At 35.1% G+C, this 15,705-nt stretch overlaps 1 protein-coding gene and 1 long non-coding RNA gene across 5 annotated transcripts in view; one reads left to right on the top strand and one right to left on the bottom strand.

Moving 5' to 3' along the window:
* LOC124431037 (homeobox protein SIX2-like) overlaps positions 1–2,815 on the top strand; it is a 35,160-nt gene extending 32,345 nt beyond the window's left edge. For all 4 annotated transcript variants that reach the window (XM_046978399.1, XM_046978401.1, XM_046978397.1 and 1 more), the window contains one exon: positions 394–2,815. In XM_046978399.1, the coding sequence (XP_046834355.1) occupies positions 394–678 (285 nt within the window). In that variant the 3' untranslated portion in view covers positions 679–2,815. The remainder of the gene's footprint in view (positions 1–393) is intronic.
* A 9,214-nt stretch (positions 2,816–12,029) lies between these two features.
* LOC124431010 lies at positions 12,030–14,298 on the bottom strand. The gene is made up of 3 exons (XR_006943890.1): positions 13,920–14,298; positions 13,663–13,844; positions 12,030–13,459 (listed from the first exon to the last, which is right to left on the bottom strand). It is a non-coding gene; the product is annotated as an uncharacterized LOC124431010 (long non-coding RNA).
* Between the last annotated feature and the right edge of the window lie 1,407 nt (positions 14,299–15,705).

Raw genomic sequence — 15,705 nt, 5'->3', positions numbered from 1 at the left:
TTACTATTTCCACGTTGTATTCTATGGTCCGTGTAAATATAACATTCGAGTTGTCCCTCTTCTTTTATTTAATTAGAATTACTTCTACGACTGGTACTATTCGAATATCACTGTTGTTTATTATTATTATTATTATTATTATTATTATTATTATTATTATTATTACTATTATTATTATTATTATTATCTGTGCATATTAAATGTCACAAAATATTTGGCGAATAGTTTCGGTCGTAGCAAAAAAAAAAAAAAAAACGAAAAAAGAAAAAACAAAAAAGAAAAAGAAGAAAAAAAGAATTTAACGAAAAGAAAAAGAGACTATCAGGCCAGTTTCCCCCAAAAAATATGTCCGATCCATAATCGCGAAAGGATTCGTCTTTAAAATGTTCATAGGATTACCTGATAGGCACGCCCACCTCGGCGGATCTGCAGAAGTCGCTTCCTCACACGGCCACGTCAATGCAGATGGGTGCTATAGCACCTTCTATGGGTGGCCTAAGCCCGATGGCACCTTCGACGATGTTACAGAACACGATGCAGGGCGTTAACAGCATGAATACCATGTCGATGAACGGTATGGGAATGGGAGCCTATCAGGGAATGGGTTCTATGGGGATGTCGACGTCGCATACGAGTTACCACAGTGGACTCGTCTTAGGCGATTATCATTCGTTGTGACCTTGGGCTCCGAACGGTCAGAGTAAAAGAAATCCAGAAAAAACTTAAGGATAAACGAACTTCTGAAACTCTCAGCTAATTCATCAATATATATATATATATATATATATATATATATATATATATATATATATATGGTCCATCCGATTTTACTCGATTCACTATCACCAAAGTGGTATGTCTCGGGGCTCGCTCGTGCTGAGAAAAGAAATAAAATACCGCATACAGTATCCGTTATTTTCAATACGAAGGTGTGAAAGCTTTTTTATACTAAACTTTGTTGTTATCGCGTTGATCGAGAAGTAATTCTAAAGCACTCGTTGTTTAACCGTGGAGATCTTGAATTGATATTGATAATAATCTTCTCTTGATCGCCCCTCAGTCGTGTGGAGTCTCTCGAAAAGACCGCTTAGGTGATCGGGCTCGTACGCTTCTGGATAAAATAGCAAAAGACATGTTAGCATTTTTCATTATCCCTATTCTTAATAGAACCTTCGCACAGGTAGCAAGGAACACCCCTCCCCCCCTTCCGTATTATATATAATAATCTTATTCGAAGAAGAACGAACAGGTTCTTTTATTTTTTTGCGACTCTAACTAATTCTTCCGTTTGTAATCTCTCTCTCGTAGCGTACAATTGTAAGTGATTAAGAGATAGCACAATCTCTGTAAGTGTGTAAGTGCGCTTTGTGGTTCGTTAACAGCGTCTAAATGTAAGAAAGTCATTTGAAAAACAAATTGATAATGTTTCCTATCAATTTTTCTTTTCTTTTTTTTTTCTTTTTTTCTCTTTTTTTTGGAGAGAGGGTAGTTTAAAACGAACTACAAATAACGTAAGAAAAAATCATTAAAAATTCATTGATTGATTTACGATACACACACACACACACATATATATATATACATACACATATTTATATTTATACACAATACACATTATCTTTCATCTTAATTAATTTTAGACCATAACGAATCACACATTGCACTCTATCACTCCAAATACATACAAACACATCCTTTTTAACATACTTACACATGCTACACGTGCGTACGCTTCTGTCTATTTGTCCTCTTCGTCTATCTATCCCTGGACCTCTCTCTTCCTGTATATATGTAGATATATTGAACATGTATTCAGCGCACGTTCTTTTATGTTCTCGAATAATAATCATTACCACCTTGTGAACAAGAAATGTGTTGGAAGTTCACGCACTGCGGGTATATTAGAAAAAGAGAAACGAAAATGAAAAAAATGAAAAGAAAATAAAAGAAAAGAAAAAAAAAAAGAAGAAGAAGGAAGATTCGCACAGCAGTTTTATTCGCTAAAACGAGAACAACACGTACCGTCGCAATCTAAGTTAGTCAAGTAAGTTGTCATTTATTCGCAATTCACGATCTTCTGTATATAGGGTATGTTGTACATGCGAGATTGTATGTATGTATGCATGCATGTATGATGTATGTATGTATGTATGTATGTATGTATGTATGTATGTATGTATGTATGTATGTATGTATGAGAAGAGTCTCTTTGTATGTATGTATGTATCTATATGTGTCTTCTGCTTGCAAGGATATGGTATGATGCATGTAAGTATGCGTGAGGAAAAAAGAAAAAAAAGAAAAGAGAAATAATAAAAAAAAAAAAAAAATAAATAAATAAATAAAAAAAAAGAAAAAAAAAGAAAAAGAAATAGAGACAACACAACATCGAAGGAGAAAGAAGAAAGGAAAATAAAAAGACAAAGAAAAAAAATAATATAGAAGAAAAAGCCAGCCACAAGTGATCGTCGCGCGTTAACTTCTCCCCAGAAGAAGGAACGCCGCTCTTCGTGCTAATATATATAAATATATAAATATATATATATATATATATATATATATATATATATATATATATATGTATATGTTCTTAAATATTCCATTAAATTAGCGAGCATTATGTTGTCATGTTTGACATTGTACGTATGTATATGTAATAAGGTGTGACTGATGATGAAAAAAAAAAAAGGGAAAGGATCACCTTTTCTACTCGAAGGATCCTCGGGACGAAACAGGGTAAGAAAGTAATGTAAAGATGATTATACAGAGAACACAGGCGCGAGGATGTTTAAATAATATATAGGATGTCATCTGATTGCTGGTATTATCGTGATAACAATTATTCTGATCCCTTCCTGAAACGAAAGCAAGTAAGAAGAAAAGAAAAGAAAAAGCAAGAAAGGAAAAAAAAAAGAAAAGTTCAATTAAAACAGTAAAAATTATAATATCGCCCTTCTTCTCTTAATACTTTAAAGTTTTCATTTTTATTCGTTAGATTAAAATCATTTTTGTATCATGCGAGTTCTCATTTTTAAATATTTCGATTTATAATTCTTCATTAATTTGTTTGGATTAAGATACATATATTATTTTCTCGATCTTGTCATCAATCATATAACGTTCTGTATATATATATATTATATATATATATATATATATATATATATATATATATATATCGCCTTTGACTTTGGACAAATTGATAAAAAATAGTGACATCCGATGTTAGAGAAAATGCGATTGATCGAAATCAGCTATCCTTTTACAAAAATGTGTTCATAATTTTTTTCTTTCTTTCTTTTTTTTTTCGTTTTTCTTTTTTCTTCCCCCCAAACATTCTAACTTTCTTTGAGATTAACACGTTTTATAATAATAACATTTGATGAGTTCAATCACAGCGACAAAAAAATAAAAAAAATAAAAATAAAGGAACGTTCTTGATCAGTCGCAAAATCTTTCGGGAATTTTATATGCTTAATAGTAACTTTCGCAGCGAAGGAAATATTTTCGATTAACGCACAAATATACAAAGAAAGAAAGAAAGAAAGAATAATAATAAGAAGATATGCTTTGTACGCTACAATATTAAAGTAATTAAAAAAAAAAAAAAGAACTTGCACACACACACACACACACACACACACACAACACTCTGTCACAGAACATTCCGAATAAATGTCGTGTATCAATTAGAAATTTTCATTAATACGTGATACAACTAGAGATGAACGAAATGCTATCGAGAGAAGTTAATTAATTTAATAATCCTTTTGTTTTCTTTTTTTTCTTTTCTTTTCGTTCTTGCTGCATGTAGTAAACAAAAAAATTGTTCTTTTTTATTTTTCCTTTTAAAAGCGAAAAACTCAAGAGAATAATTCGTTTTAATATTATTTCTATTTATTTTTTCAAAAGCTTGCGCTTTTGACAATTCTGTTCTATTCTTAAGAGTTGCAACTCTTATTGATGAATGAAAATATAATTTAAAAAGTTATTAGAGACGCTTTTGAAGTTGCGATATAAGTTATATATATATGTATATATATATTCGTGTGTATATATATATATATATACATATGTATATATATGTATATATAATATAAATTTATATTATAAATTTATAATAATAATATATATATATATACATATTATTTTTTGTTATATCCACGAGTAAGAGATACTGTGAAATAGTGGCATAAAAAACGTGTTAATCTACATAAACGAAAAAAAAAAAAATAATATGGCAGAGCTTTCATTCTTACGACGGAATCTTTTTAGACTTTAGTCCAAAACGTCTATATACATAAGTAAATAGATTAGATAAATAAATAAATAAATAAATAAATAAAATTAATTAAATAAATAAATAAATAAATATATATATACACATATTTAAATTTGTACAAAATAAAAATGCTACGATTCGACCAAAGCTATACAGATTTAATTTCTATCTTTAGAGACTAGAGAGTACGACGTTTGTTTATCGTACACATTACTCTTGCACAAAATATGAAAACATACATTTGCGCACGCTATATATTATATATATATATGTATATATATATGTATATATATATATATATATATATATATATATATATATATATAATATATATATGTATACATATACGATCTATACACATATGTATAATATTTGAAAAAAGTCACAAACAGAAACGCAAAAGAGGCAACAGAACAAATGTGTTGTCATCATAAATAACACTTACACAAGGTTGCAAGAGAGAAAGAGAGAAAAAAAAGACACAACACACATTTAGACGATTGACTCCATGTATTTTCGAACGGACGAATAATATAAATAATATAAAAAAACAAATTGCACAATTATCAAGAAATGAAGGAAAATGTTAGGGGGAGGGGGCGGGAGGTAGAAGACAGAACACAATGAGGGTGTATTGTATGTGTGAGATGTACGTATGTTCCCTTGCGTGAAAATGATTATATATCCGAAGAATAAAAAGGGGAATGATAAGTGATAGAGTGATAGAGTGAGAGAGAGAGAGAAAGAGAGAGAGAGAGAATGGAAGAATGAGAGAATGAGAGAATGAGAATAAAATAAGAAAAGTATGAAAAAAGACGAGAGTATAAAGAAGAAAAATAAATAAAAAAGAAAAAAAAATGGAGATAAAAGATCCATCGATGTACGATCGTACTGTAATAATAACAAGTAAGTTGATGTTATTTAAAAAAAAAAAATCTACGAATAAAAAGAAAATATTATCTACGTTCACATACGTGTTACGTCGATATATTATATATATATTTGTATATATATATAATATATATATCATATCATTATCGAATGTGTTTCTAATCGTACTTGATCCTCAAAAAATGATTATTTACTCGATAAAAGAGCGCGTTTAATTGTCGTTTATATTATAATTATTCTGTACTTTTTTTTTTCTTTTTTCAATGAGGGTAAGAGAAAGAGAGAGAGAGAGAGAGAGAGAGAGAACACACCTTTTTCTCAACAACTTCTTTTTTTTTTCTCTCTTTTACTCTCAACCGACAAAGGGAGAAAGCATGCCTCTGCCCTTGTTTTTTTCTCGTCAACTACCTGAACAAGACTAGCTGGGAAAGGGAAAAAAAAGGAAAGAAAAGCGAAATGAGAGAGAATGAAAAAAAAAACGAGAAAGAAAAAATCAAAAGGAAAGTGTAGAGGAAGAAGAAAGAAAGAAAGAAGGAAAGAAAGAAAGAAAAAGATAAAGGAAACGATAGGTGCCGGTAATTATTTCAAAACGAGCACCGGTCTAGTTCTATTAGTTGTATCAGTGATCAGCGATGATAGATAAAAACTGGTTGTCGTCTCTCTCTCTCTCTCTCTCTCTCTCTCTCTCTCTCGTCTCTTTGTGTGCCGCGATATATATTTGCCCGGTAAAGAGAACGAACGAACGAACGAACGGGCCCCGTGTGTGTTTGTTGGTATTCTTTGTTCATCTCTTCTTCGCTTTCCGATCCTGAAAACGAGCATCTGCCTTCTTCCACTAGTAGTTCCTATTCATTCCCCTTTGTGTCGATCTCAATTCCTTTTCTTATATGTCTCTTCTCGTCGTCGTCGTCTTCGTCGTAGTCGTCGTGTCGTCATTGTCGGCGTTGTCGGTCGTTGTCGTTGTCGTTTATCTTCGAAATTTTTTTTATCGAAATGACGAGCAAATATCAACGAAAGCTAAAAAAAAAAAAAAAACAGAGTTAAAGCAATATTTTGAAACAATTCTATTCGAAATTATAAACAAAGTATATTATTTTGTACTAAAATATATATATATAAGACGTTTTTAAATGAAAGTTGATAAATGTCAAGATAAGTATTTTAAAAGTTAAACTTAAACTTTTAATCGTTATTATTACATTTACTTTCTCTCTTTCCTCTCTCTCTCTCTCTCTCTCTCTTTTTTTTCTTTTGCTTTCTCTTTAGGTCTTCTATCTCTCTGTGTCTTTTCAATATTCTTCTTGATTCCTCTGTTCGTGACCGCCAACCAGGCGGAATAAGAGCAGTCGACGCATGCTCATCGGCCTGTTATAATTTTGGTTCTATTAGCTTCGTAGTGCGGGACCATAAGCCCTGAAGGGATTTCTAGAGATCGTAAAGTTAAGCCTCTGGACCCCACGGAGGGTAGCACAGATTCCTTCGTACGTGTTTCTCACGCATACACGTACATCACGATAAACTGTACGCAAGATTCCTGCATATGTATGTCTCGCCTTCTTTCTTATTGGACCACGATAAAGAAAGAAGGAAAGAAAGAAAGAAAGAAAGAACGAAAGAGGGAGTCGAGAAGTAGTATAGTTATCCTGAAGTGGTATATGCTTGTGAAAAAAGAAAAAAAAAAAAAAAGAAAAAGAAAGAAGGAAGAGAAGGAAGGTTTCTCTGGGTTTGTTCTACCTCATACGGTCTTCTCTGAAGAGGGTCCATTCTAAGGGTATACCGTCAAGTAGCATCTTGACGCGGTCCTGACAATGGCTACTTGTTAGCGAAGTACACCAACAGAAGATAGAAAAGCGGATTGCTGCTCGTCACCTTTTGCTTTTCAACGATTACATGCCATTTATAATAGGAATACCTTCACGTGCCTTTGATCACGGAATAACACCTTATTTTTCCTTTGAAAATTCGCTATCACGCCTTTCTCATGCTACACGTTATCCACAAATGATAGAAAAGCTTACATCGTAAAAAAAAAATAGGATACGAATTATATATATATATATTTTTGTTCGTTTGTTTGCTATAATCATTACATAATTATTAATTATTATTTACGTAATTATTCGTACGTATAATTATTTGTAGATTATATATGATAACGTTGAAAGTAATGATACGAACGAAATATTTTATTTGATGTTAAAAGTTGTAAAATTTACAAGATATTCTGTTATTTACAATACGGGATCATCAGGGGATTAGTAATAACGAGGTATTCAAGCATGAACGAGGACAAGGAAAATTTATGTGAATTTAACAATGGTAGATAGGAAAAAGTCCATCTGTTCCTTATTTCTCGTTCGCAAGAATAAACGTTATATATTGGAACGAATAATAGAAAATGATGATAACCCAAATTGAACACTTATGCTGTTCTTTACTATTTGATCGTAGATCCATCCAATAATGATTCTTGATCGATGTAAGAAACTTGATTCGCTATCGACGTAAATTACAGTTTACAGGACGTACACGGTGGATCACTAAGAACACACCTCGACTTTATAGTAAAGCGAGGAAGAGAGACGAGACGAGACGAGAGACGGTAGGCAAAGAGAGGAGAGGAGAGAATGTATGATTTCGAAGGGGGAAATATTTATGGGCAGTCCAGCTAAAATTAATTTATGCAGCCGCATAGGCTGCCACGTAATTTATTCGCGGTGCCCGCGACGATCAGTCACTCTCTTCCACTTGGCTTTTGTGTGTAAGGAAATCCCTGGGCCATTAGAAACAAGCACGAAGGGCCCCCTCTCTTCGAGCATAGGATATACACATACGTATGTGTAGTAACATCGTGCATATGTATGCTCGATAGTTCTTCCTTGAATTTCGCATGCTCCCTCGCGTCGTCGATCCTAGAAAAGACAAGGATAGAATCAATAAAATAGAAGTTAAAACGGACTTAACAAATTTTAGAGAATATAAAATCACGGAAGGGGATAACGACGGTCCTTCGGGAAAAGGAAAATTAACGAAAAAAAAAAAAGAAATGGAAAAAGACCGAGAGAGAGAGAGAGAGAGAAAGAGAGAGATGGAAGGGAGAAGGGGATATCTACGTAGGATCTCTAAAGTCACATTATGATTTGTGGACGCCTAGATCCTGATCCTGTCCGCTCGGTGGAAGCACCCACGCTTTCCAGGAAGCGCGTTCTCGTTGTGAACGAGGTGCACCAGGTCGACAAGAACGGGACGACGAAGAAAGAAAGTTAGTATTTAGAAGGTTGGAGAGAAGGAGAAAGGAAAGGGGGACACGTTCGCGGGTAGGAGGGTGGTCCACCGAGATCAGCCGACCTGATTAGATCGAGGGTGTAATGGACGGACTAATTTGTGAATTTTAAATTCCGTCTCCGACGTTTTGCCGCGAGGCTGGTTTCTCTCTCTCTCTCTCTCTCTCTCTCTCTCTCTCTCTCTCTCTCTCTCTCTCTCTCTTTGGTTACCTGCTGTTGTTGTTTTTATTGGTCCCTTCTCTTCTTCTCCTTTTGATTTTCACTTTCATAGAATCACGTTACTATATAATCTCTTTTTATAATAAATATATTAACATCATTTACGAAGAAAATTAATAACAATTATTAAAGCATTGTAATGGTAAAATTTAATGACAATCTTATTTCAATATTTAAATTGAAAGTGTTTTATGTACTTTTATTTAAATCGTAGCAGATAATGTACGAAGAATATAGAAAAAAAGAGAAAAGAGAGAGAGAGAGAAAGAGAAAAAAAAATGAAAAAGAAAAGAGACGAAGGAAAGAGATAGAGGAAGGAAAGCAAGACGTCTACGTAGTGGCAGATTAGAGGCGGCTTTCGCCGTATAGCGGAGCGGGTCCCATTGTCGAGGGGCATAATACGGTTATGATTTAGTTTGGGACGTGAGGATACGAGCGAAGGAAGAAGAAAACGTTGTCGAGTAGAGAGAAAGAGAGAGAGAGAGAGAGAGGGGGGATTCTGTCGGTCAGAAGAGAAGGGAGGGCATCTCAGTGTCGGGTTACATCTCATCCAGGGCCCCGCCTGGAACATCCACACGTTCTCCTATCCACGGACCCACACGCGGTCGGATCCCTTTAAGCATAGGTATGAGTGCATGCACGCACGACGCCACGATCACGCGTGTCCCTTCTCCGTACCTACCCTCAGTCCTCTTCCCTATCCCTCCTCTATAACATCTCTTCAACGTGCCTCTTTCTCTCTTCGAGTCTGCACGTGGTAGGTAGACAAGCTGGAGTACGCCTGGGCCTTACTCCTGAGTTCCTTTACTCTTTGGCCCCACCATCATTCTATCCTGTCACTGTCTCTTACCTTCGTCTACTATACAATCGTCCCTACTAATATAATCATTTCAATTATTCCTTTCGATTGCAGCACAAATTTATTCCAAAAGATCCTGCATTTATATATATATATATATATATATATATATATATATATATATATACACTTATATATATATATAAATTTATGTGTGTGTGTGTGTGTATGTGCGTGTGTATATTACGAGCTGGCTTGAAGAAGTTCATAATGAACTTGCAGTTTTAAAGGCCATTTCTAAACACCCAGATTGTGACCCAGATTGTTCTTTTTCATTAAAATGTGTTGTTGAGTATAACAATATATATATATATATATATATATATATATATATATATATATATATATATATATGTATATATCTTTAAATAAAAATTGTCCTTTATCCTTTGTTTATTTCTATTTAGTTACTTAAAGTTGTGTACATCTGAGTATCGTTTTTAATTCTACCCGAAGTACCTCAGAAAGATAAAATTAGTTTACAAAGACGGTGCGTTCTACCGTGTCGGCATGGAAGTCAAGATATCTGTCACCTTCCGCCGTGGACATTCTTCCTCACCTCGGTGCACGTAGAATGTTCCGCGAACTCGCGAATTATGAATATGATTATCTCGGACGGGTTCTTGACGAGAAGCCAGACCTGTCCGAGAGGTGTCACCTTACACATCCCTCCGAGTGCGTCTCCGCCGCCACTGCCACCACCATCGCAGCCCTCTCCTATATACATTGTTTCTTCTCCACGCTCTACTCCTCCTCCATTTCCTCCTCCTTCTCCACGCGTAAAACGCATTGTTGTATTTTGTAATCGAATCTCACAAATAATTGGATCCCGTTCGACGCTTCCGCCATAATAAAATCAACCAGTCAGTTGGTCGTTGATGTACGTTAGACTATGGTTGTATCTGAAAGAAATTAGAATGACAAAAGAGAGAGAGAGAGAGAGAGAGAGAGAGAGAGAGAAAATATGCTATACGAATTTCATAAGAAAATTATTAATAACTTGACAGTAAATTTTTTTTCTACTATTCTCAGAAATAGAAAAATCCCTTATAATAATTAATTTATTTTTGTCATTTTATCGGTACTATCTATCCTGAGTGATATGAGAGAGAGAGAGAGAAAGAGAGAGAGAGAGAGAGAGAGAGAGAGAGAGAGAGAGAGAGAGAGAGAGAAAGAACGTCGTGGTGGGTAAGGTCGGTAGACCTTCCGATGTACGTCTGGATGACGATGGAAAGGGATGGAGGAAGATGCAGATGCAGTGGAGCCGTCAGCCCTTTTCCGCAGGGTCCCGCAATAAATTAACGGGGCAACTAGGGGGGCAGGGCCGGCTCGCGAGCTACCGATAAGGATCGAACGAGCGTCGGAGAAGTGCTAAGTAACTACCGATCGAATCGGTAGATAAAACCCTTCGAGCTCGCAGCCCTTTTTCTCTTTCTTTTTTTTTTTCTTTATTTTTCTTTTTTTTCTCTCTCTCTCTTTCTTTCTTTCCTTCCCTCTCGCACACGCGCCATTCTATAATACACCAGACACCATCGGTGATACACGATGATTTTCACGTATACGATAGGGAGGGTGTAGGACAATAAAGGCGAGAACTAGTAAAGAACCGTTCGTTTTGATCCTTGACATTTATGAATCGAATTCCTACAGCCTAGAATTGCTTTTATATAGCGATTTATATAGGAGATAAGGACGAGAACCCTTCGTGCGTACACTTAAGTACACCCTCGACCTAACCTACTCGACGTTCCGATCGTTCGACTTTGAGCAACAGTTTCGTTCATCTTTTTTGGAACTTTTCATTAATATCATAACTAAATTCCGAATGATCATTCACCTAATATACAATATTAAAAATAAAAATAAAAATAAAGAAAAAGAAAAAGGATAATAACTTTGTTTACAGATGGGAGAAACTTTTACTAACTATTATTAAATGAGTTTGGTATTGATATTATTGAATTGTATTATTTATCGGATGAATAGAAAACCGTTTCAATATCATCTTTTATTAGATAATTTCCAGACTCCATTGTCACATAGGATCATATATAAATCGAATCGTACATACTATAATTCATGAAACATATGTCGATGGTCTTCTCCTTTGAGTTCCCTCCCCTAACGCCAGTAGACACCATAGAATTTCGTTAGCACGATTGGTCGAGACGCCGTCCAATGGGACACGTCATTTTGTCGAGGTTAGAAGGGCGGCCACGCGGTACCCTTCTTCGCCTCTAAGGGTGAGTCTCCTATTCAATTGTCGTTGACGTAGGACTTAATGCCGCTTTACAAGAAATTATCCGATAAGATTTGACATTCCGATAGAATTATAATAATCCTTTAGACGGATCAATCTAATACGTAAAGATACAAATGTTATTTTATGCTTATTTCCTGGTTATAATTTTTATACAGTAAAAAATGTATTACTAGAACACAACAAGGGACGTTTTACGTTTATAAATTGCAATACAATCCAAGTCTTTGTAGGTACTTATGTATCTCGTATAAAAGTGATAGCTTTTATTATCATAATTTGAAAAAAAAAAAAAAAGAAAGGAAACAGCAATGAATTGAACGAAAACAAATATCTTTAAAAGAACGGAAGAAAATATACACAAGGACAAGGAGCACTTAAGTCGAAGTGTCAGGTGAGTGATTATCGAGAGTCGATCGTTGGGTGTTCGTAATCCTAGACAAGAATTAAAGCGGTGCACCGGTACTCATTGCCTCGTAACCGTCGAAAGGACAACTTTGTAACGTGATGATGGCACTTACCACCTGATCCATGAATATAGATTAAACTATTTGTAAGTATGCTAATATTAAGCGGGATATTTTTCTTCATAATAGACAATTTTCTCGACTATTAATTTTTATATTAGTTACGGAATAATTCCATTTATTAATATTCTTTAAAATCCGATACTATTAACATCAAAATACTTTCTTTACAATTTTTTGAAAAATAATAGAAATGATTATTATCCAATCACGTCCATATTAGATATACAAACGGATAGAAGCTTTTCGATCTCATAAGGATTTTCCATTTTAATAAGAAACCGAATAAAAATCGAAGGACATTATTCTTCTATGGATAAATTACAACATTTATACATCAGCAAGCTGTATTTATGTTATATGTATTACGTGTATTTATACGTTCGTAAGTACAAACACATTCTGGGTGTTAGCAGTGCGGCGTGACCTACCCCACTGAGAATCGTATTTCAATACAGAAACCGAAAACCATATCATTACGTTGAAGCTCCGTTTCGTCGGTCGCGCATACATATACCAATACATACACCCGCGCGCGGGCTCATGCTCGTTTCTGTGTATATTTTTTTCTATGTGTCCGGATTGCATGCATTATACGTGCACATCCACGAAACTCGCAAAAAATACTCTGTCCCATAGGCACGTTGAAGAATGCAAATGACTGTGTATGTGGGAAAGAAAGAGAGAAAGAGAGAGAGAGAGAGAGAGAGAGAGAGAGAGAGAGAGAGAGAGAAAGAGTCATCTATGCAGGTACATGTTTTTACAGTACGTTTGTACTTGCAGGTGCTATTAATGCTGTGTGCATCGCCAGGCGCCATATCGCGTGCGTGTCAACCACTGAAATCGTACTCCACGTGGTCCAACTCACTCTCCTCCCTTTCCCATACACCTCGCCTCGAATTTTTTTTCCCAAGTTCCTTTGACGTTGGGAAACAACCGTCTCCGAAAGAAATCCACGTTTGTTACACATTTACCTAGTGTTTCCTAGACTTATAGAATTACAAGCATTCTCGTACATTCATTTTTCTAGCTGGTTCTTTCTCTTGTTTTCCTCCTTTTTTTTTCCTCTCTCTCTTTTTCTTATCGTCAACATACATTCTCTTACATATCCAATCGATAAATCGCTTGTGTATAACCCTAAAAATAGAATGTCCCAGATAAATGAAAAATTCCAAACGTGGAATTTACGAGAGACTTATAGTACAAATTGATGAATGCAGGGCAAATTTGTCGACACGTTCGCAGGAGTTACATAATAGGTCTGTACTCGCTTGTAGAAAACGACAATGGTGGGTAGTACGAGAGTATTTAGATGAGTTGACTCCAATTGGCGTACGTACCGTGAGAATCCAAGTATCTAGCGCGTGGCCCGTTGATGCGAACCGGCTAACCGAAGCGGAGAAAAAAGAGGGCCAGTGCTAATCATGCAAATTGGGCGACCAGTTACATCATTTGCTTCTTTTTTGCCATCGATTTTGCCTCCTCTTTATAATTTCTTCGAGGGATCTTCCATTGAGTATTCCTTAAAATAAATACAAAAGTTAGAGAGTACATTCAACGATTTCTAATTATCGTAAACTTTAAGATATTATCTAACAAAGTAATCCTAAAAAGATATTGATCGATCAAATTAATAAGAATATCGATATCAATGAAGTTTCTTTTTTTTCTCTTCTTGATGATCTAGGAAAGATTTTTAAATATTGAGGGAGAGGGGGAGGGAGAGATTGAGAGAGAGAGAGAGAGAGAGAGAAGATCTCCTAGGGACGATTATGCAGTACGACATGGTGCTCAACGAGTAGAAGGTGGTAGAGGAGATGTAGAGGGAGGACAGTGCGAGCAATGTGCGAGGCTTCGCGCGGCCGTCAATTACAATTAATTAGAGCGGAGACTGACAGCGGACGCAGCGACGGCTACTTAATACTTTAACTTGTCCCTCGACCCTCCACCCGTCGTCCACTTCCTCTCTCGAACGAACGGCATAACGACGACGTGACCAAACTTCTCGCTTATTGCACTTTTCTTTTTTTTTCTTTTCTTTTCTTTTTTGAACTAGGCAATCTTTTTCCAAAAAAAAAAAGAAGAAAAAAAATACATATTAAATTGCAATTGATATGCATCGGGTTAATATTGTCACTTAAAGTTTTTCAATTGTTCTTTTTTTTTTTATAAAATCAATATTATTTTTCAATGTTACATTTAAATGTTAAATCGTTAAATTGTAAGAATAATGTAAAAGTATTATTAGATAAAATCTATCTCGTTTTCTAGCCAAGGAACCAAAGATAAATTACTCCTTTCAGTGATTACATATTGTGAGAATCGCCATTTGCTAATTAACTCATTGTCTAGGTCCGGTTAGCTACGTCTAAGAGAGTCTAATGGACGTTTCCTAGTGACGCGCCAGTCCGAATACAGAACGAATTAGAATAATTCGTTCCGTCTGGCTAAGTCACCGAGGAGTCGCATAAGACGACTACTACCGCTCCTCTTTATACGCACGACACATTTTCCTTAATTTACTGAAGTTGCTGTTAGGTCCTCAATCCTCGTGAATTGGTTGATGAAACGTGAAAAAAAATTTGATATGCAAAATGAGTTAGTTCTTTTTACGAAATATACGAAAGAGAAAGAAAAGAACTCGACGGATGAAGGAAGCTCGTACCTAAAAAAAAAAAAAAAAAGAAAGAAAGAGAAAAGAAATTATCAAAAAAATACATAAAAACAAAAAAGATGAACGATCGGTATTCCTGGAAAATTCTCTCAAGTATTCCAAGCAAAAACGGGTGGGGTTTTATAGTCCATCTTTTGACCGGTGGTCTCTGTCTCCCCTTCTTAATTTTTAATTTCATTACGGATGCTCGAGCGGTCTCATCATAATGGGCTCCTCCGTTCGATATCCCATAGGCCATCTGGCATGATCCCATCGGATCTATATATATGGATCAAAATATCGATCGTGATCGTTCGAGCGAAAATATAACGTGGCCTAACTTCATAAACCGCTGCGAGGCCGATCGTCAAGCCGTGTAATCATGCTAAGTTCGAATTTACATGACAAATTGTCCAAGTAGGCTAAATGATTTCCTCTTCTCCTCTGAGACTTTGTAAATTGTTGTGATAACCACAATGTGTTATTTAATTTTTTCTTCTTTTCTTTTTTTTTTTTTTTTTTTTTTACAACAAAATATTTCAAATATCTTAACCTATTCGCGTTATGTCCGATCATCGATCGTTCTTTCTTTGAAGGATCGAATTCGTCGAAGGTTCTGATTATGTTGCTGAATAAGAAAGCATTGGGTTCCAATGTGTGGCATCAGTGTATAGCGAACAAAAAGTATCTACAAGCATCGATAAGGCACGTATTAATTAAAGAATAACAT

Source organism: Vespa crabro, chromosome 20 (genome assembly GCF_910589235.1).
Source record: "Vespa crabro chromosome 20, iyVesCrab1.2, whole genome shotgun sequence".
Taxonomy (NCBI): Eukaryota; Metazoa; Arthropoda; class Insecta; order Hymenoptera; family Vespidae; genus Vespa; species Vespa crabro.
This window is presented reverse-complemented; position numbering and strand designations above follow the sequence as displayed.